General features: G+C 36.1%; 1 protein-coding gene across 1 annotated transcript; it reads right to left on the reverse strand.

The window, feature by feature from the left end:
* Positions 1-596: 596 nt before the first annotated feature.
* Positions 597-22606, reverse strand: azi2 (5-azacytidine induced 2). Its single transcript, XM_034058783.3, has 8 exons — positions 22369-22606; positions 18907-19139; positions 15232-15360; positions 14969-15068; positions 14426-14559; positions 11586-11638; positions 7205-7332; positions 597-4108 (listed from the first exon to the last, which is right to left on the reverse strand). The coding sequence occupies exons 2-8, from the start codon at positions 19132-19134 to the stop codon at positions 3702-3704; spliced, it is 1179 nt and encodes a 392-aa protein (XP_033914674.1). The 5' UTR covers positions 19135-19139; positions 22369-22606; the 3' UTR covers positions 597-3701.
* Between the last annotated feature and the right edge of the window lie 210 nt (positions 22607-22816).

Below are 22816 nucleotides of genomic sequence, written 5' to 3' on the forward strand. Positions count from 1 at the left end.
AACCAGTTGGGCACACACTACTGTACCCTTTTTGAAAACCAGAAACATTTACAGGCAACAGTCAGTTTAGGTCTTATGTTCTGTAAAGCACAGTCAATCAAGTAAGACCTCACCCTTTTCATGAATAATTTCTTACCATGGCAATGCTCTTAATTTTGCCTCGACTCACTATTGCAAAACTACCCACTTCAAGTCTGTGGGAGTTTGCCAAAAGCTTCTTTAACTTGCCTAACAAAGTAGTATAAGGGTTAATGCTTGTAAACTCCAGTGTTTCTATAGTTTGAGATTGGCCTGGGTTATTTATTTGTCATGTAGGCTTGGAAGATTAATCAGAGTGGTCCCTTGCAGTTATGTTCCCCTGCCTGAAGTAAAATGTTAATGTTTTCTGGAATGTGCAAAAAATACATTTAGAATCTATATTAAATCAGTTTGAATGGGAAGGTTTAAAAGCATAATGGCAGGATTTTCCATTATTAGGGAGCTAAAGTGTCTTTGAAAAGGCTTTGAAAAATCATCGGTTAAATAAAGCAGAGCTGCCATATTCAGTAATATCAAATCAGTCCAGTACCAGTAGCGCATAGAATGAACAAAACAGATTTCACTCTTTGCTTTATTTCTTTCAACTCCATTGCTAATAAATTAAAAAAAAAACACAACTAAAGCAGGTCCAAATACAAACTATTGTTTTAACACAAAAGCATACTATTTACATCAATGTTTTTGGTTTAAAATTATTATACAGATCATTTTCATTTTACAAGTCACCAAAGAAATAAACAGTTTTGTAATATTGTATATATTAATTCAAAAACATCCTGTAATAATTAAAAAGATGCTTCTTTTATTGTTGCTGTTTAAATGAACTGAGCAAAAGTTGGTAGTTTTAAAAGCCCTTGATGCTTCATGCTCTTTTAGGGACATCTCATATTATATAGGGACACTAATAAACAAGAAGGGTTCCAAAAGTTAATCATATTTCTTTTGCATACTCTGGATACAGACATAATCACATAATAAGAAATAATACAATCAAACCTAAGAGACCTTGCCCAAGTGTACCAATGTGTGACTCTCTTCCAGTTTAAAAAAACAAACAAACAAAACATTTACCTGTGGAAGATTAAAACTACAGCAATATGAATTAATGTGTGGTCTTCATTCTGAAAATAGAAAAACACTTTTTTAGGAGGTCTTGAAGTGGTATGTCATTGTATTAATTCCACGCACTGAAAAATAAGCCCAAATCATCCATATGATCTAGACTTACACACAAATCTCTACTCCTAAAGATATATGATTACACCAAAAGGGTAACGGAATGCAAAGTGCACATTAATGTACTGAGGATATAAACACCATATTTATACGAGCAACTATCTTAATTGGGCTTACAAGCAGTTTGTAGCAGCAGCTATGGATACTTTTATACAGAAAGACAACGTGGTTTTGATTACAATTAATCTGTGAAAAGGCATGCTTCAGGTGTATGATTCAGATTCAACAGTGGAACCACAAAAGTCACTGAAGGTATAGTGCAACCTGGAATAAACATTGCACAGTCCAAACAATGTTGTATGGGCCATCAGCAACTATTTAAGGGGTCACGGCTTTGCTGTGGTATGTTATGAGGTCGTAATTGAATGCCAGTCAATAAAATATTTGAACAAGAGGGTTCCATTATTATCGCAGAAAACACCACAGCAATTAATGATCTATGGTACTACAACTTTTTTTTAAACCTTTGTTGGTCTTAAATTATCTTTGTAGTCCACTGAAAGTGTTAATATTTTTAGAACAGGGTTTAGTCACTTAACCTCCTTGTGCTCCGACTTTCGGGTGAGACGTAGTTGTAAGTAACTCTGCAGCTGATGCATAGTTCACACACCCTAGTCTCTGTAAAGCCCGCTGCACACAGCCCGACTCAAGCCGTCCCGACTCATCTCATCTGAGTATGCACAGATTCTGCGATCAGTTGTGCTCAGTTTTGGTTTGACGTCACAATTGAGTTTTTCCCGACTGGGTGTCGCACACTGCTAAGACTGAATTAGACGGACCACAACTAGATCCTGGTGATTACTATGTATGCAGATTTAATTAATACTGCCCTGTACACATTTTTGTATTAACTTAGCCCAACATAGTGGCCCTCATATTATGCATGGCATCGTATGCTGATTAGATGGCGGAGACAGCGCTGTGAAGCAACCAAAATAATCGCTTAGCCTATTAATTAATTGACCATTTACACCGTGCAAACGTTTTAGGCAGTGTTTGACTTTTTGTATAGCTTGTCTACTACACTTTAGCCTGTGGTAAATAAAATCCAACCTGTTGATTTTTTTTATTTGACTTTGGCAGTTTTTTTTCTCAGCGTGTGGATCTAGGGGCTTGTGATTTGTGACCTATTGGAGATTGCCACACCGGTTACTTCTGTTTTAGCGCAGTAAGAAAATATAGGCTGCCAGTAGATTGATAATAAAAAGGTAAATTGATAATTTACCTTTGATTACTAAACACCTAAAAAAAACCTATTCAAATGTGCACATATCTGGTATTTTTGAATTCAGGACACTCAGAGCCATTCAAGACTAATGTATTTTCACCTGTGGAACTAAAGCTGTCAATATTCCGCCATCTTGTGACAAGTTACATGACAAGCTACGTCACTCAAACCTGCTTCACCATTGGTTGACACCCTTATGACTAATCGGTCTCAGTCAGTCTTGGTCGGCAACCGCTGCACACAGACAGACTGATCATATTTGAACGAAAGTGCGTCTGAAAAAGATTCAACATGTTCAATCTTCAAATCTGAAGACATCCCGACTGAAATCTGCATAATCTTGGATTTAAGGGCACGCACACTGATACGATTCATCCAAACTCTGTACGGCCAGTTGAGATGAGATGAGTAGGGACGGCTTCAGTCGGGCTGTGTGCGGTGGGCTAAGTCGCCTTGGATAAAGGCGTCTGCTAAATAAACAAATAATAAATAATAATAATCAGTAAGCAGTGGTGTCAGTAATTATTGGCACCTTTAAGCAGTGCTGTATTTACCTCTCTTATTCAGTAATAACAGAATAGCTAAAAAAAAAAAAAACAAGAGAGCAGTGTCTGGTTGTTGTATAAACTGAAATAGCCTGTTTATTCTGTGTTGCACACTTTCAAAGAAAATGCACTCTTTATATGTCACCATACTAACAGAATTGTAAACCCACATTTGACAAATTACTTAAGAGTAATTTGTTTGGTTGACATTTTCACCCAAGAAACAACTTTTTAATGTGTTTGTTACACCACTCTAGTATTACTTAATAACACTCTCTTTCACAGTGCTGTATGTGCTTGGTAATAACTGAAAATGCTTATCTGCTCCAGATGGGTAGTGGGTTTTTATATGGAACACCATTTCACAGTCACTAACTTCAACAAACTTTATATCTGAATCCAAGATCTACAAGGTGTATGAAAAGCGACTTATTAGGAACCCACAGTATCATCAATTCTTTAGCTAATAACAAGTGTTAACGTGGTAACAGTATTAACGCATGGAATCCAAACCAATTCTAGAACATAATGCATTACCTTATTTACATTATATAACCAAAATAGCTGAAGCTGTTACATTTAAGGCAGATTTGTAATATTAGTAGAAAAGTTCTGTTGCACAAGGTTGAGATAGTGGATAAAGCAATTAAAAATCAATAAGGTCTAAGCCACCCTCGATCCTGGTTCGTTGGGCAGGTAACTGGATTGCTGGAGGAAGAAAGGGTGTTTACATTTTCCCAAAACAATGCATCACTAGGTTTTGGAGGGCTGGGAAACGACCAGGAGTTTTCATCTAAAGAAGTGTGTCCGTACGAGGGGTGTTCTTGCAAGGCAGCGCTGCCAACAGGACTCGGCCTCTCAGCTGTCCAACAGTGTTTGGAAGGATCATCAGATAAGCCTGTGGCCTCTGTTGGAATAAGAGGTGCTGTGGCATGGCTGAACATGGGGCCATTAAAGGAACCACAGGGGTTATTGTGTGTTGGCCTGGGGGCAGTCATTTTAACCATTCTGCTGTTAAGTTCTAGGTCTTCTATGCACTGGATTGGAACAGCAGATGAATCTGAAAGTAAAGAACGGTTGAATTTAAAAAGATTAATTAACTGAGATATTAACTTTTATGGTAAGAATATACTGGCAAATGCTTGATTTGTGAAGGCTTATTTTTGTATCATTTTTGTTCTGTGATGAACCCCTGTGATAAGACAGAATACATCTAGGGCCAACAGAGTTGCTCTTTTTGTATGATGAGGTTACGTCTTGATAGTTTGTTTCACTTCTGTTAACATTCTCAAGGCAAGTGCTTGCAAATTGACACAAGTTAGTGAAGTAAAGGGAATTATTACCACCTGCCAGCACTGCAAATTCGTATTTGTCATAGGATACAAAAAATGACTTTGACAAATGAACATTTGTGAGTGTATTTTCAGAAGAAGCAATATCAAAATCAAGCACTGATGTAAATGTCTGGTCTGCTTTTAATTTTTTCAAGCAAATTGGCTTCATCACACTGCCATTCTCATATTCACTTTGACATCCGACTAGTGTTCCCACCTCTGACTTACAAAAAAACCAGGACACCAGAGTCATTTCGTACAAAAATAAATAAGCTCAAACCTCCCATTTCCCCCTCTACCATTAACCCTCATTTGGGAGGCATATACCCTGCAGACAGAAGAGTGCAGTCAACCATATTGAAGATGTCTAACAGAGTTTATTAAGTCAAAGGCCAGTCTGTAGTGTTTGTTTTATCCAAAGTGGTAAATTATCTGAAATAGCCATCCAAAGGGAAATAGACAGCGATTAGAGGACCTGGAAGGTATGAAACCTTATTAACAATGTTCCCCAAGAAGCTTAAGATTGGCTCTTATAGATGCAACGTGACTCATACTATTATATTTATAAAGGTTTCTTTAAGTATTACTAAATGTAGCACTATTGAGTGTAGTTATAGATATGAATAATCATTTATATATGTAAACATATCTGAAAATGAAAACGGTTAAAGACGTTTTATATTATTAACTTTGGTGTCAAACAAGCTGGATTTTGATTTGATAAAAAATCATTGGTACACAGGGTAGCGATATAAGTATATCAAACACCCAATTATTGATCAGATTTTTTTCACCTTATACTTTAAGCCAATTTACCAGGTTTATGCTCTGAAAAAAAAACAAAAAAAACAAGTATTTATTCTATTGAAATTACTGTTTGTAAGTCTGGACTACCTCTGGGTAATTTTAGCAAACAAAGTATGCTTTGTGAGAACAGAGTGCTACGAACCAGTATGGAATTGTGTGTTAAAAAAAAAAAGAAAATAGGAATTCAAAGGATTGGTCATTCTCATCTCATTTACCAAGTAACACAAAGCACTAACTACACTGCAAACGTTTTAATCAAAATGTCATTTAAGTACTGTATAACAGGACATTTTTGGCGGGGAATTTATTTTGGCTTTATTGGCGGTTTTGATTGGATTGCCAATAATCCTTCCACCAATCAGAGTGAGTGATCCCTGCCTCTGATAGACTGGTAAGCAGCACAGGTTAAAGAAGCGCTGGGCAAAGGAAAGAAGTGTCGGATGTAGGGTTGCCACCCATTCTGGTTTTGCCTGGATTGTTCTCTTTTTTAGGCAGTTGTCCTGGGAAATCTGTTAGACTTCCCGGGACATTAAATGTCAAAGTATATGATTTATTTATTTATTTTTGTACAAAATGTCTCTGGTGTCCTGGTTTTTTTGTAAGTCAGTGGTGGGGACCCTAGTCAGATGTCAAAGTGAATATGAGAATATGAGAATGGCAGTGTGATGAAGCCAAATTGCTTGAAAAAATTAAAAGCAGACCAGACATTTACATCAATGGATTTAGAAAATCTGGAATTTATGATGCGATCAGGCAGTGTAAACTGCGCCATCTACTGTGGTAACTGTATGACTGTTCTACTTTATGTTAAGCAGTTTTGTGTTATTTTTTTACAAGGGGTTAATTAAGTACTGTAACAGCCAAAATAGTTTATTCCAGACTTGTTAGAAAGTCTATAACAAGAGCAAATTTGCTTTAGATTGTTATTGTCGATTCGTTGTAGATACTACTATTAAGACACCCACTGTGCAGGTATCGGAACGTCCCTAAACAATATGTTAAAATAAATTAGTTCTGCACCGTGTAAAAATGAGTTGATTTTGCCAGTGCTTGCTAGTCTATTAACTAGTTTTAAATTGAAAGCATTTTTGTTTCGGCTTTATTGTTACGGTTTTCACACGTGGCAATACTGTCCTACAATTACTAAATTATGTTGTGGTCATTCCACTGTGTTATGTTAGTGAACCAGAGCTACGTTTTAAAACTGAGAGTTATCAAATGCCTATCGTTAAAGTGTACTGCAGCTACTAAACCTTTCCAATTACTAGTATCTTAAAATTAAGGACTATATAACAATAATGCTGTAACTCATTTTTTAGAAGGCCCTAAGGTTCTTATCCAAGTTGCTACAGTGACATTGTAGGTGCTATAACAAGTTATTATGAATGAGATACTGTTTTAGAAGACAGGTTTCATTAAGTAAACATGTATTTGAAATTAAAAGTAGAAATACAAAACTGTGGCATTTTTCTTTGTGAACATGCTAAGAGTGAAAAACGCCAATTCAAAAACCATCAAAATCTACCATGGTAGCAAATTTAATACCAGCCAAAATTTCCCATTATATGGTATTCAAACTATTTTTTTTTAAATATATGTTAGACGATCCTACAAATAGATTTTAAAAAAATTGTAGAAATACAGTATATCAAAACCAGTATGTCTGCACTTGAGCATAACAAATAAAAATGTACAAGTGTGTGTGAACTGGTTACAGTAAATGTGAAATACAACTAACACAGTTAACACTGGCTTTCTACAGCAGCCACGTGATCCAGCCACAATGGGTAAGACTAACAGAGAAGGCTGCCTACCAGTAACACCTTAAGGCGTTAAATTGACCAGCATAGAAAGTAGAAGCCCAAGTTGAAAAAAAAAAAAAGTGAGTAGGCTGGAAATACAATGGTTTTTAGATTCTATCTATCACATTTTGATCAAAGGTGATAACTGATGCTTTTATAAATGCAGATAGGATGATTAAAGCACAGACTCATACCCACCAGCCACTGACTTACCTCTGCAGGCTGCACTTTTTGAGTTGTCTCTCAGTTTTTTCACCACCTCGGCTTGCAACTTTGTCACTGCATATAAATTAGACATCTCTCTTTTGATGTCTCTGTAAGCCTGCAGTAGAGAAGTGTCCCTGAAATTAAAAATAAATAATTCGGATCAGTAACACACAGATCATGATAACCTGACTGTAGAAACACCTAAAATTAAATTAAAATAAAAAATTGGGATGGAATACACTGTAGCTACTGTTATGATTATTGTATTTATTGATTTTATTTTTTAATGGTCAGCAAATTTCTCCAGTTTCTCTGTGAAACAGTCTAAAGAAATTAAGCTTCCGACTATTGCATTGCGGGTTTTTTTGTTCTTTTTTTGTCGTTCCCTTACCTTGTAGTGACATTTGCAAGAAATCTGAGCAGCTGTTATTGCAATAACTTGTTTTTAATTACTTATTTGTGTGTGCTAAGGTGCTTTGACAATGATTTGAACCTACCTACTGTACTCTTTAATCTTAAGACTGTACACTGCTACTATTTGATGTCATCTTTTTGTTAGATTTTTTCGTAAACTTATTTTTTTCATGTTTGAACATGACAAATCTACATCTATACGTTATCTGTTCTTAGAATGTAACCCCAACTGTTCTGAAATACCAGACAGTGCCTTGCTCCAAGGGCCTTGAGTCAGGGATTCGATCCTCTTTCACTATGTGTATAGGAGGCTGTGTGGTCCAGTTGTTAAAGAAAAGGGCTTGTAACCAGGAGGTCCCCAGTTCAAATCCCACCTCAGCCACTGACTCATTGTGTGACCCTGAGCAAGTCACTTAACCTCCTTGTGCTCCGTCTTTCAGGTGCGACATAATTGTAAGTGACTCTGCAGCTGATGCATAGTTCACACACCCTAGTCTCTGTAAGTCGCCTTGGATAAAGGTGTCTGCTAAATTAACAAATAATATGTGTCTGCTGAATGTATAACTTGTTATGTTATTAATTTGTGAAAGTTTTGGGAGACACTATGGGAAACTGAACAGCCACAGAAGACGCTTTTTTAAATTGTATGGCTTTCCTTTATTTTTTACTGAATGAACAATGCAGTTAAAACCGAACTGCAGGCTTTGGATAATGTCAGATGATAAGAAAAGAAGCATTAGCAATTCCTGCAACATGGTAAAAGGAGAACATAGAGGAATACCAAATGGTTGATGTACGGCTATGGCCAAAAGTTTTGCATCACCTATAATTTCAGATATGAGACAAACATAATTTTGATATTTTATTTACTATCATGTAATCAAAGAAACTACAAAATGATATCGCAAAAGCCTACTGGAAGCCATAACAGTAGTACAGTATTTCATGTTTGAAAGACGTCACATTTTTCAATTTGTCAGTTTTTCATTAAAGTATATAGAAAACTACAAAGCAGTATGTAATTCGATATGTAATGTAACATTATTCAGCAGGTCTCATTCAACTTCATGAAGCAAAATTAGTTCATTCTATAGGGTAACATCTTTGGCTATAGCTGTAGAAGCAGTATGTAGGCAGTAGTTCCTTTAAGTTCTTGGTACAACAACAGGCAAAGCTTTATGATTTCAATTCATTTGTGGAGGCAGAAAAATAAGCAGATTATTTATGTTTCTCTCTGGCTTGAATGTTTACATTTCAAATGCTAAACAATGGAAATGCTAAAAAGACACACAACTAAAAAATGATTTAATTCTATAGGGTTATGCAAAACTTTGCCATAGCTGTATACTGACTTTCTATTACAGAAGTAATGGTTGAAGCAATGCACCTGTGAGTCAACAGCTTCTTTCACACATTATTAGGCATCATTATCTAACAAGTAGAACCGTAGGCTGACATCTTGCCCACACGACAACTTTACTGCTGAAGGCAACGCACGTTTAACCTTTAAACAAAAAACTTCAAAAAGACAACAGTGGGGGAATGGAAAGGTACAGAAATCCACTCTTATTATCCCTTAGTGGTCCCATACCCAAGGGCCTGTTAAGCAGCTCACAAGAATGGGTTCAGCTATTTATCTGCAATTTCTATTCTGTAGCAGAGAAGAAGTGACGATGAAACAACATACAATTGTTTTTTAGGTTGGCAGTATAACTGTGTATATATATATATATATATATATATATATATATATATATATATATATATCTCTGAGTCATTTACATATACTGTGATTTTTCCGACATTGCAAATGTAGATGTCCTTTGTATATGAAAATGAAACAGAAAATGCCATCTGTAAGTATTTCTCAAGTACTGTACGTGCACTCCCCCTTGTGGGCAGCAGAAATGCCTGCAACTTCTCACATCCACATAGCTAGGACAGAGACAGCAACAGTTTCTAATATACACACCTCACACACGTACAGCACAGTCAAACTGACTTTCCCTTTGTAAGCAGCCAAAGAAAGCATGTTTGATTGATTTACTATTGCTATGAGCCTGACAATAATCATCACATATTCAAGATATGTCCAAGTAGAGCTGTAGATTCCTGCACACAATCATTTTCTGCAAGGATTAAAATGCCAATCAGATCAGCACAGGAAGGGATTAGATATCAAGAATTTATCAACCAGCAGCTTTTAATCTCCAAAGAACTGGTACTTATGATAGTGCTGAAAATAAGGAGATGAATGTTTAAGCCTTGGTTATCACTAGGGCTGTGCATTGGTAGTGTCTTAACGATATCATATGTATCGCAATACAAGGGTCACGGTGCAAGTCATATCACGATAGAGTAAATTAAGTGTGAAACATAACAATTGCACAACTATTCTCCCGTGTGATAGTGCAAGTGTTTGCAATAAAGCAGGTTTTGGTCAAATAAGAATAAAAAACAATACAATTGCAGTTTTTGGAACAAATGTATGTTTTGCAAAACATTCTGAATATGACAAGTTTACAAAATGAGTTCTCTAAATGGAGATTCATTTTAAACCTATACAGGTATATACTGTATAGGGTGATCTGTGTATAAAAAGGAGGACTGTGTGTTAACAGTGCTCTAAAGGAAAGTCATTTGGATACAATAATAGCAGGACTAAGGGTACTTGCACAATAGTTCATTTGCAAACCAACACATTATTTTCAAGTTTGCTTCCGTTTGTTTCACACCAGAAAAATTCAAGCAAACTGAAGTTTCTTTTAAAGTGCATTCAAATGTGTTTGTTTGGTTCACTTGCAGCTTCATCCAGGCTAGAGTTCTATTGGTTTCACATTGCACTTTTCCAAATGCACTCTGCTCTCTTGTCGATTATTAGAGCGAAAGTTCTCTCTGGAAAAAACTTTTTCCTATCATGCCCACTGTTGTCTGTGCTGTTGTCTTTGCTATTTTGGTTTATTTGGTGCTTACAAATGTCAAATCATTGTGGAAGAAACGTAACATGCCAAAATAGCATCAAGTATTTGTCGTAAAAAAACAAGGTTCTTTTGGAGGAAATGCCAGCGACAATCATGATTATGAAAAAGATGTACTGTACATTCAACCAACCGCAATTCGCTGTTATTGATGATATTATTATTATTATTATTTATTTCTTAGCAGACGCCCTTATCCAGGGCGACTTACAATGGTTACAAGATATCACATTATTTTTACATACAATTACCCATTTATACAGTTGGGTTTTTACTGGAGCAATCTAGGTAAAGTACCTTGCTCAAGGGTACAGCAGCAGTGTCCCCACCGGGGATTCAACCCACGACCCTCCGTGGGTTCAATTCAATAATAATAGCGTGTTGTGTTATACACGTAACAGTGAAGAAACAATTAATGAAACAGTTTTGCTACGATGCTTAAAAGAACACGCTTGCTGCAATAGTAATTAAATCTCAAACACTATTTGCGTCATTTCATTGAATAGCCCCGGGTTGCGCCAGTTAGTAAATCAGCCCCATAGTATTTTCTTTGTGATGTGCTGTTGTGTACATGTTACATTATGTTGTGCTTACGTGTGGGGAGACACTTTCCTTGGTGCTTGCTGAAGTACGTCATGTCCACGATTTGCTTCGCTGTTTGGGGCAGTTCATTTCCAAGTGAACAGGAATAAGTTTTGTTTCATATTGCAAAAAGTTGAAACGAAGCAAAGTGACAAATGTACAGAGTCCCCTTCCAAGCAAACCGAGACGACCATTTCAAGTGATCTCGGTTCACTTGGTTTGATGCGCATCCTGGTGGGAGTACGTGGTTCTTAGAGGTTTCACAGATCACTCCAAACGAACCGAACCGCATTCAATCCGCATCAAAGGGTCAAACAAACTAGGTGTGTAAATGCCCTAATAAGATTTATAATTCTCACTGGAAGACATCCAGTATGAAAAGCTGACCCAAAAGAAAAATAGTTAAAACATACCCGCTATGATATCCTGATCCTTGTGTAAATACAGGTTTGTTATTAACCTGGTCCTGTAACACAAAAAACAAACATATGTTATTTAATATAGTAGGCAATACAAGATAACCTATCATATCCGATCCTGTAAGAAAGACACACTCTATTAATTCATTTACACATGCTGCTACCAATTGAACAGGATGAGTAGGGTAGCCTATTGTAGATTTACTACCAGTATTTTGAAAATGCACTCTACTAAACATTTTGACTGGATCATTTTTATATCAGTAACCTAAAGTGCTGGATTTTAGCTCTGTTTGTAGACTATAAGGATCAGCATTGCTGAAGCTATGGTTCTGTAGGAAAACTTGTATATATTATGTATGTATATTAGGTTTAAAATTAATGTATATGCAATTAAAAAATGTTTAGTAATTAATACACGGATAGTATTCATCTTGTTCTTATGTTTTTTTTTTTTGTTTGTTTTTTTAATTGCTATTTATTTTTTATTTATGAAATGTTATGTCTGCATTTTTGTTTTGTTTCCCTTGCTTTTTTAGTTATATTTTTGGTGGCCAAATGAGGCCGCCTGCACTTACGGTGCCTGAACATCTAAAAACTTAGTGGAAACCCAGTTTAAGAAACCTGCATGATATCAGTAGCCACACAAGGCCAAACTGGAACTCAGACAGAAACACTTAAGTATAACCTCCCATATTTTAAATGAGGTCATTTGCAAGGAGAATCTCTCTCCCTAAAAGAAATACATGGAAACCAAAATTACCCAGGTATTACCAAAATAGTGTGAGAAAAAGGAGTGGCTTATTTTTATTTTTCCATGGAAACCCTGCCGTTGTTTTACATTTTTGGTTTGTATCTGTTGTTGCCTTGAAGTATTGTATTTATTTAACCTGATTTTAATTTAAAAAAAAAAAAAAAAAAAAAAGAAAAAAGAAAAACAAAAGCTGAGCGGCCATTCCAGCAAACAAACACAAGCACACATCATCTTTTTCATCATACAAGTCCCTTTTAAAGCACTTGCTGGTATTCCTAGTAAAAATAAATAAGACACGGTTACCCTGAAATCTATTCTGCACACTATTTCTTTAAATTTCCTTTTCCTCTAATTAGTAACCTATCATTATAAAACGGTAGGCAGAGATTCTACACTCTGATTGGTCAATCACATGTTCCACCCATTGAAAAATGTCACAATAGCGCCACGGATGGAGCCTCATCCCAAAACATTAATGATGAAACACTAAACGGTAAAACAGAAACAAAAACGTAGATGGGGGAAAATGAAGAATATTGAGACTCCGTGCACCCCTCCCCAAAAAATAAATAAATAAAAACTGATACGCAACACTATTATTCAACGGAAAAAAAAACTCCCACATTGAAACAAATAAATCATAGAATGATGGTTAGATCTTTAATAATCCACTCTATCCTGTACTTTCACTATAAAAATACATATTGAAAAAGCCTGAAAACATTTTACTTACATCCTCGCTGCTTCTGACAGCATCACCTACTCACTAGAGTCCATGGGTATAAATTACCTTGATTCAATGATGTGGAAGCAGTGGGACTATCAAATAGACTTACAAATCATTCAGCAAGATCGAATGTAACCAGTGTTCATATTCTCTCCAAAGCTGGGCTTGAAACACGGTAAATAATGTCCAGAACGGGCCATCCATCAGACGCTACTCGCAAGCAAACCATAAAGAAATACTTGAAATAAATTCAAACGGTCCACACTGGAAATGACCTGGACTAAAAACAGTGGAAGCTAATCCCTCACTCTACACAAACACCATTCTCTTTCAATAATATTCCATTACAGCAATCACATTATTAACAACTGTTCTTAATAAACCAAAACAATATTCTCCATTAAAATGTTATTATATTAAAAACACACATGGGATCACTAGTTTATTATTATTATTTATAAAAATAATAAATGCAGTACCTCACACACACAGTGCCTCTCATCTGAACATTCTTTAAGGACACACAAATGAAAATTATCAGTGCCTAATTACAATGTTAGATGATAAATGCCGTTTTATAATTGAATCACAGTGGTGTGGAGGAATATTTCAGCAGATCACAACACCCTGTTGTACCACAATTCTTAAATAAAGCTGAGTGTTTAACAGTTGTAACAAAAAGGCTCCACCTTCCTTTAATGCTTTGTTCCCCATTTCATGCAAGAGGTTAAAAATAACCCCTTTTTGACTGCTGCATCACATCACTCCTCGTAAGGTCTTATATACTGTATATTGTCATTTATTAAAGAAAGATTTTCAGGTTTTAATTTCTCTGTTGCCTTCTCTCGGAAAACAGGTCTTTTAAATATCTGTAAAATATTTTATTGCTGTGGACAGCTGGGCAAACTGTCTTCTAACAGCCATCTTGTAACAAAGATGATTAATCAACTTGCTAATTATGTACCCATTTTTATTCTAAATCAGAAATCAAGTCTTTAAAAAAGGTTTAGAGCCCCATCTAGTGGAGAATAGCAACTGCTTCTTTTTAAAAAACACAGTGTAGCAGAATAGTTTAAAATCATTAAAGCCTGTCTGACCCTTTTACATTGCTTTCCAATTAACTACCATGTCACAATCGATGCAATATACTGAAATGCAATAATTTAACCATACACTGCCTTTTAATTCATTATATATTATTTGCATAATAAAAATAAAAGCAACTAAAATCAATGTTAAAAAAAATAAATAATAACTCCCTGTAGGTGATACAGCATAGAAGTGCACTGACTTCAGTGAAAATCTATCATATCGCATTACAAGTTAGCAATTCTAATGTAAAAATGATCTTGCCTTATATTTTTCCCTGAGTTTGTTGTATTCAGTTTTGAGGATATCTAGCTCTTGTTGCAAGGAGTGTAGCTTCAGCTCGTTGTTCACTTTGTACAGCTCCCAATAATCATTGGTGGGGGTCAGCTTTTTCATAACTGGAAATCAAGTCACAATACATCATGTATTAAAAAAATAAAACAGACACACAATATAAAAAACAGAAATATGTCTCTAAATACAGCACCATAATATTAGCAGTCTTTCTTAGAAAGGAAGGTGGCAAAGAGTTTCCTAAACACAGTGTATAGTACAAAAAAGCTCACATATCTCCTAACAAATGAGCTTGAAGAGAACCAGCCTTAAGGATGATACTGACACATGTTTTATGCACATGAAAGGCTACCTCTCAATGTTACATGGATGGAAGTATTACTGTTTTCAAACACAGGGAAGCAAGTAACTAAATTAGTGGGGTCAGATGCTATGTAGGCTGTAATGCATACAGTGTTTTTCTCAAGCCACACACGCAACACTGAAGACATGGGGTGTTATGCAGTACTGTACCTTGATTGGTCTCCACTTCAGTTTTTAGTTGGAGAAGCTCTAGTTCTTTAGCTTGCAGCTGTTCAGTCAGATGCTTCTCAGATTCACGCATCTCATTTTTCTTTTAAAAATAACAAAAACAGTTTCATCACTTCTAAATGTATGGATGATTACCAACAGCTAGAGGCTGAACACTTCAATTAAACATGCAGGAGGGCAACAAAACAATTAAGAAGACAGGAAAATGAAAGCAAGCTGATGTACCAACTTCGTACAGTACATACCATTTTATCCAGTTCCACTTGCAAATCTTTCTTCTCGATGTAGATTCCACGAAAAGCATTAAAGGCTTTATTAACGTACTTGGGTACTTCTGCAGTTAGTTCACCTGGCTGAACACACCAGTTCTGATTCTACATGGAAAAAAGTAGTAATGTGTTACTGTGTTTTATACCCTATTGAAGCAATCTTTAAAAATGGTCTATAATCTGCTGCAGCTGAAGATACAAACTGAGAATCCTTCGATGTCATTGTCACAGCCTAATATTACCCAAATACAGAACTGTATGTGTATTTATTATTACTATTAACTCATTGCTTGGGTTAAACCCTTGATTTTAGTATTTCTAATATAAAAACAATTTCATCCGGGATTGCCTGGTACCTAGAAGCTGGTTGATCTGAAAACTGGGTATCAAAGGATACCAATAATATAATATCAACAGGATTAGGTTAACTCTATAGAATAGCCTTCTCCTCAGTTACTGTGGTACACCATGACCAGAATCCCAGGAACACCTTTACTCCATCAAGAAAATGTCTATAATGTAGTTAATTGCTTGCTATATGTTAGGCTGGAGATACACAAGCAATTTTTATTGTCAAAAAATTGATGGCTGAATTGTTGTTGCTATATGTACTAAACACACACTGGAAAATTGACTTTTAACCCTTAGCGGTCCATTTATTCAGCGCAACTCAGGCACGTCAGGTCCAATTTATTTTCACACGCGCAGTTTATTTTTAGACGCGCCGTTTAAAAGTATTTTTTTTCACAGTAAAACAGGTTTAAAAGGCACTGCATATCAACAGGTCACTCAGTACTGCATCTCCAGCCCCGCCCCACTCCTTGTTCGCTGTATTTTTTTAGTGTGGAGTAGTGGTTAGGCTCTGGACTCCTGACAGGAGGGTTGTGGGTTCAATCCCAGGTGGGGGACACTGCTGCTGTATCCTTGAGCAAGGTACTTTACCTAGATTGCTCCAGTAAAACCCAACTGTATAAATGGGTAATTGTATGTAAAAATAATGTGATATCTTGTAACAATTGTAAGTCGCCCTGGATAACGGCGTTTGCTAAGAAATACATAATAATAAAATAATAACATTTTTCACTGATCACTCGTTTTATCACCAAACTCCTCAATAATGCGATCCAAGTCATTATTTTATTACTATAACATCTAAAAAAAGCTCTGCAAATGTCTGTGATATTCTTTGAGCGCTGGATGCATAAGCAGCTATCTTGTTTGTTTATGTCCGTGTTATCTATGTGGTGTCGGGGCTATCTGTATTCATGAGATATGTCCCCCTTCCTTCCTTTCCTTCCCCCCCCCCCTTCTCCTATCGGTTTCCCTCGGCCATTGAATAGTTTTCTCGGCTTTTTCCGGAGATAAAACGACTAGAGACCTGTTTTTTTGATGATGTCGGACAGGGTCCGACATTGGACCGGAAAGGGAAAATTGCAATGTCGGACCAGGTCCGACATAGGACCGCAAAGGGTTAAACAATTTTAAGATGGCACCTGTTTGCAAAACATATTTCAGCAGCTGCTACAGTAATTGGAAGAATTTTGAAAAGATGTCAAAGTAGAAAATCTCAAGTGTCAACCCGCGGAGGTAAAGACAAACTGAAGAACTTTCAAAACTCAGTATTTTGCCAGGAGAAGAAAAGACGGGGAGTTCAACAGATGATTTTCCAAAAGCACAGTGGAAGTATTTTGAAGTACTGGACTTTCTGAAAGACAGTGTGCATGCAACCCAGGAAGGAAATCAAAAAGCAAATGTGGTAAGCAAATATTACATTTAAATTGTCCTTTTATACATAGCATACATTTTGCATAGAAAACATTTTTTTATATATATTGTAACAAAGCTGGACCCACTCGGGTTCGTTGCCCCTTTAAAAATACGACCCAGGACACTGAAATGGATTTTCTTGCGCGCTTGCGCTAATTTTTAATAAACACAAAATAAAACAAATACATAAAATAAACACCTAACTCCTCTTGGAGCACTAACTCAACTCTCAGGAACACCCTGACTAACGCGGGACAGCTACGCTGTTTTCCCGTCCTTCCCAAAACCACAAACTTCAACACACAGGTTTGACACCGCACTTACTTTTTCTCTCTGGCTACTCGGAGACAGAGCACCTCTTCTGCCTCCTTCTACTCAGCAGCCTCGAGCAGACTGCCTGCTCTCCTTTTAAACACCGCAACTGGGTCTAATTCCCCAATAACGCCCAGGTGCGGATGATCATTAATAATAAAACAATTAAACTAAACAATAAGGCAATTAACAAATCAATTAGAAAATTAAATGAAACAATAAAGCAACACAAATCAAACAAAAAGGTGCATTCTCACATGTTTTCTCTCTCGCAGGGAGGTTTTAACCCCCTCCCTGCTGTCTCTCACAACCCGCTATCTTACTATATATATATATATATATATATATATATATATATATATATATATATATATATATATATATATATATATATATATATGCCTGGTAAACACTGTGTCTGTTATTAATTTAAGAACCTTTTCCTTTCTTGGTTGTTTTTCTTAATAAATATAACTCAATCCAAGAATCCAAGTGGAATTCACAGAATACTTTATGAGCACTGCAGGAAGTGTTGTGTGATAGTGGGAGTTGGCATAAATAATGATTTTTCTTTTTTTTTTCTATTTGCTAATTCCTTAAATTCACCTTTTTTTATTGCAGTCTTTATATTCCACGCACCTAACAACCCATAAACATTTTCTATGATGGGAAAAAAATAAATAAATTGCAGTTTCCTCATGCGTCCATTTGTCTACAGCCATAGTTCTTATTTAACAAAATTGAGTGAAATCAGGTGATTAGAAAATACAATATCATTGGTTGAACACACACAGGCACGTAGAAAAATTGTCAACCGAATTGCTGAAATCAGATCAGTGCTCTATTCTAGCAAATCGTTTGTGAAGCAAAGATTTCTTGTCAACTCAAGTTGTCAATTAGTGACACAGTCAACTTTTATTGTCATTTTGAGTTGCCAAGAAAAAATTGATTAAGAAACGCCTTGTGTATCTCCGACTGATTTATGATGCTTTCAATCATTCTGAGTGGTTTGAATTCTGCAGTTCCAAAATGTACAATATTTTTCTCTGTACCAGCCTGTGACATTGCCTGGAAAATCTTAAGTGCTGGGCAGACTTCCTTGTTCCATTTGAATCATTTGGCCGTACCATACATTGTCGTATGATTTGAATGGAATGAGTAGGTAGGTCTGTTAAATGCCTGGCAGGATGCTTAAAACAAGCTCACATCCAGAGAATCAGAGCCTTGGTTGTTACCCAGGTTTCTTTTCCATTCCTTGTATAATATAATAATATCATAAAGCGCTTCACAGAGGTAGGCTGTGAACCGTGCATTATATGCAGTCACTTACAATAAGACATTGATTTAACATCTCATCCACAGGACGGAACACAAGGAGGTTAAGTGACTTGCTCAGGGTCACACAGTGAGTCATTCAGTGGCAGAGGTGGGATTTGAACCAGTGATCTTCTGGTTAGAAGCCCTGGATTTTAACCACCGGACCACACTGCCTCAAGGGTCTATTTTTATATTAGCCCATCGTTCTGCCTGTGCTGCCCTGTCAAGGTGAAGAGATTAGTTTTTTTTTTTTACCTTTTCTTCCAGTTGCTTGACTCGTCTCTTTAAGAGTGAGTTTTCTTTTTCTGCCTCCCTCAGCCGTTTTTTTATGTCTTCATAGGCAGTGACAAGCGCAAAGTGGGAAGCGACAGACTCATCCCCTGAACTCATGGAAAAAGGGCTCTCCTTTGATAGCTCCAACAAGCTGTCTGCCGTTTCATGCTTCAGGATGCAGATGTCATCTTCGACAAATGGAGGCTCCATTGTAGCTGTGTTCAAAGAAATGCCAACAGAGTCAGAAAATACAAAGTTTGTTTTGTACTCTTGGTGTTAGAAGTGACAGGAGTATTCTGTACTTCTAAACATTAAAAGTGATGCACAAATGCTTATAGGCTTATTATCCGAATGCTTATTTCTAGAGAAATTATGCCACACATCACCATGCAAGGTATAGATTAATGAGGAATTTCCCTTGCAAGCCTAATCAAGAAGACTTATTGATTTGAATAAACCCAATCTACGGATTGGGATTTTAAGTTTGCTTTAATATAGATGTACCTTGGCTTTATACAAGAACAATATATCAATGTTTCAGGACAGTTCTGGTAAACTATGCAAATGTACAGTATTTGTTATTTTTAAACTCATGTAATATTAACTCAAGTCTAATCAATTGCAAGTGGCATGTGTCAAGATTTTTAAACCAAAAAAACCTTTTTGCCCGCTCAACTTTGAGTGAAGTCAATACTGACAATCATGCGACTGATAAAACTAATCTAAAGACTTGTTTAATGACAGTTCAGAGATCCAGAAAATGGAAACGTCAGTTTAATAACAGAAGACTGGGACAGCAAGACCACAAGCCAGCTGGAGCAGATAGAGATTTGTTTACTGGTTCACTACCATAAATTGGTGTGAGTAGATCAGTCTGACTGCCAAAAAAGAACAACATTTAAAGCAATAAACAAAACATCAGAAACCGTACGAGTAGGTCTACTAGAACCGCTGAGTAGGCTACATGACTGAAGACTTACTCATACATTTAGGTATTTTAGAGTTTAGTATTTTTTTATTGTCACCAATAACTGACAACCCTTTCAAAATATATTGCCCCCCCCCCCACCCTTTTTTTCAAATAAATAAATAAAAAACCTGAAACCCCAAACTTTCACACACATATTTTACAGTCTTTCATTTTATAAAGTTTGAATGTTGTTGAAGCTGACACCCTGGGATCCTTCAAGAAGCTGCTTGATGAGATTCTGGGATCAATAAGCTACTAACAACCAAACGAGCAAGATGGGCTGAATGGCCTCATCTAGTTTGTAAACTTTCTTATTTTCTTATGTTCTTAAATAAAACAAAGGAACTGTACAGCTATGGTCAAAATTGTTGTATCACCTAGAATTTTAGGATTGGATAATGTATATAAAAAAAAAAAAAAGAAAAACACACACACTATATGAACATAATTTAGATCTTTTATTCATCATGTAATCAAGAAAACTACAAAATGATATCGCAAATAGTATTTCATGTTAGATTTTGTAAATGTCACATTTTTCTATTTTTGTCAGTTTTTTGTTAAGTATATGGAAAACTATAAAGTGGTATATGTAATTCAATATGTTAACATATCATTGTTCAGCAGGTCTCATTCAACTTTATGAAGCAAAATTAGTTAATTCTATAGGGTGATGGAACACCTTGGGCTATAGTTGTACAAGCATTATGTAGGCAGTAGTTCCTTTAAGTCCTTGGAATAACAACAGGCAAAGCTTTATGTTTTCAATTAATTTGTGGAGGCAGAAAAATAAGTAGATTATTTATGTTTATATTTATGCTTGCATGTTTACATTTCAAATATTAAACAATGGAAATGCTAAAGCCAAAAATTCAACAGATTTTGACAGTTACACCTTTCAGCATCAGTATTCCATTTCATGCACCTAGAACAGCAGCAGCAGCAGCATACTGCATGGGCTGTCAATGAATAAAAGCATGTTTCACTTCACATATTCATGATCATTTATTCACCATGTACTATTTTCAGTGTCAGGTATGAAACTGTGCACCAAATAAAACATACCTTTTCTCCTGCTCAGTTTTTGCTGGACAGCTTTCATTGTCCCCTTTTTCTAAATACAAAGTGCTATCATGACTCTACTTTGCATAAGCATGCAATCTCACTAACAAAATGTCTTAAGTATTCATAAAACCTGCAGTTCTCCTTGGCCCTTTTTAAGGATTCCCAAACTTCTTCACATTTAGTAAAGTAACCTATCCCTCAGTCACATCAAGCCCAGATGACATAACAGATGCATTCACCATTTCAAAGATAGGGAGGTTCTACATTTACTTAAATAGAATAATCCATGCCTTTCATTACCACAATGACATCATTACACAACCCTGTTCATTGTGCTGTAGTTGGTTTTGTTTTCACTTGGACCCACTATACTGTCATATAGCTTGCATCCACACTATAAAATGTAAATCAATTTCCTGTGCAAAAGGTCCAAGTCAGACTGGGAATGTGAAGCTGGGGTAGGGTCCTAAATCTTGCAGTAAGGGAAGTGAATTTAAAGAGTGGTAGCAAGGTAAATTGGCTTCTTCAGAGAAACATAAAACAGACGTGTTCACCCGGTATAGTGTGACAGATGGACTGATGGGTGAACAGCTTATGATCCCCATTTCTGAAGGACGACCCTAAACAAATCTAAAAGACGTCACAATTAAGGAGCTTGTGAAAATGTGCCAGACCCACGCTAAATCCTTTAATGGTTACCTGAATATTTATCTGCATTAATTAAGAATTTAACTACACTCAAATGAGACTTATTACAGATGGGATGAGAGTGGTAGGCTTGATGAATTTATAATTTTTATTACTGTACAATAACAAATGGTCATCAAGAGCCCAAAGTGATCTGATAACTGTCATCTGATTATTTTGTTAAAAATTCTCAACAAAGTAATTCTAATAACCAGGATGGGTGTAGGTCAAATTAATCCTGTCTCGGTTTTCTTAGAACACGGTCACATTTATACATTTAATGTTCTTAATCACACATACAGTAGCACGCAGTTTAACTGACAGCGTGCAATAAGACATTATCATTTGTTTTTTCTAAAGTGCCGAACTCAATTCATCAATGCTTTGTTTTTATATTATAACTTAACTTATTATTGCTGAACCGATATGTATTTTTTAGGCTGCATACTACTATAGGTGTATATCGAACACGTACAAGTAAGTCGACGGATCAGTATGCTTCTTCTCTACCTGAAACTGAAGAGGTTTGCTGTACGGTTGTTCACTTGACTAAGAGCCTACAGAAATGGCAGACTGGTAACAACAGCAAAACCGCGTCACTCAGACATGACTGGCATTATTTTGTTGTATCCGAATACATTTTATTTCAAAAAATCAATAATTTGTAAATAACAATAGGCTTGTATGTCAAGCGTAGACGGGGTAACTTATTCAGTACTTACCAATTTTTAAAGTTTCATCTGCGTATTTTTCCAAATTCTGTAATTGTTGTCAATTTACGAGTTTATTGGCATCATTTGGCCATAAATGCTGAAATCGTAGAACACTCTTTTAATGTACTGTCATGTCATTAAATAATTCTGCACGGAAATGCTAATGTTCCTTCTCGGCACCAGGAAACAATAACAGAAACCAAGGTAAACTTTGCGCCTTGCTCCGGAGGAACTCAAGCAATCTCACCCCACGTGACTTGTGAGGTTACAACCTGTATTTAAAGGAACAGTAGCACAAAAGATAGTCAAGTCAATTAAATTCAAATGTGCTTTATTAGCATGACTATATTACAGGTATTGACAAAGCAATTTATATTATGTATATTATGAACTAAGCATTACTAAACATGAAACATTACTAAAGAAATCCCTCTCTCCTTATCCTTCACCTTCCCTT

This window comes from Acipenser ruthenus, chromosome 3 (genome assembly GCF_902713425.1).
Source record: "Acipenser ruthenus chromosome 3, fAciRut3.2 maternal haplotype, whole genome shotgun sequence".
NCBI lineage: Eukaryota > Metazoa > Chordata > Actinopteri > Acipenseriformes > Acipenseridae > Acipenser > Acipenser ruthenus.

Bases quoted from the DNA above. Each gene is read 5' to 3' on its own strand.
- azi2 (XM_034058783.3), bottom strand. From the start codon at position 19,134: ATGGAGCCTCCATTTGTCGAAGATGACATCTGCATCCTGAAGCATGAA. The intron at 15,069-15,231 runs GTATGTACTGTA...TATTTTTAAAAG, and splicing joins AAGTGGAACTGGATAAAATG to AAAAATGAGATGCGTGAATC. The intron at 11,639-14,425 runs GCAAGATCATTT...TTTGTGTTACAG, and splicing joins AACTCAGGGAAAAATATAAG to GACCAGGTTAATAACAAACC.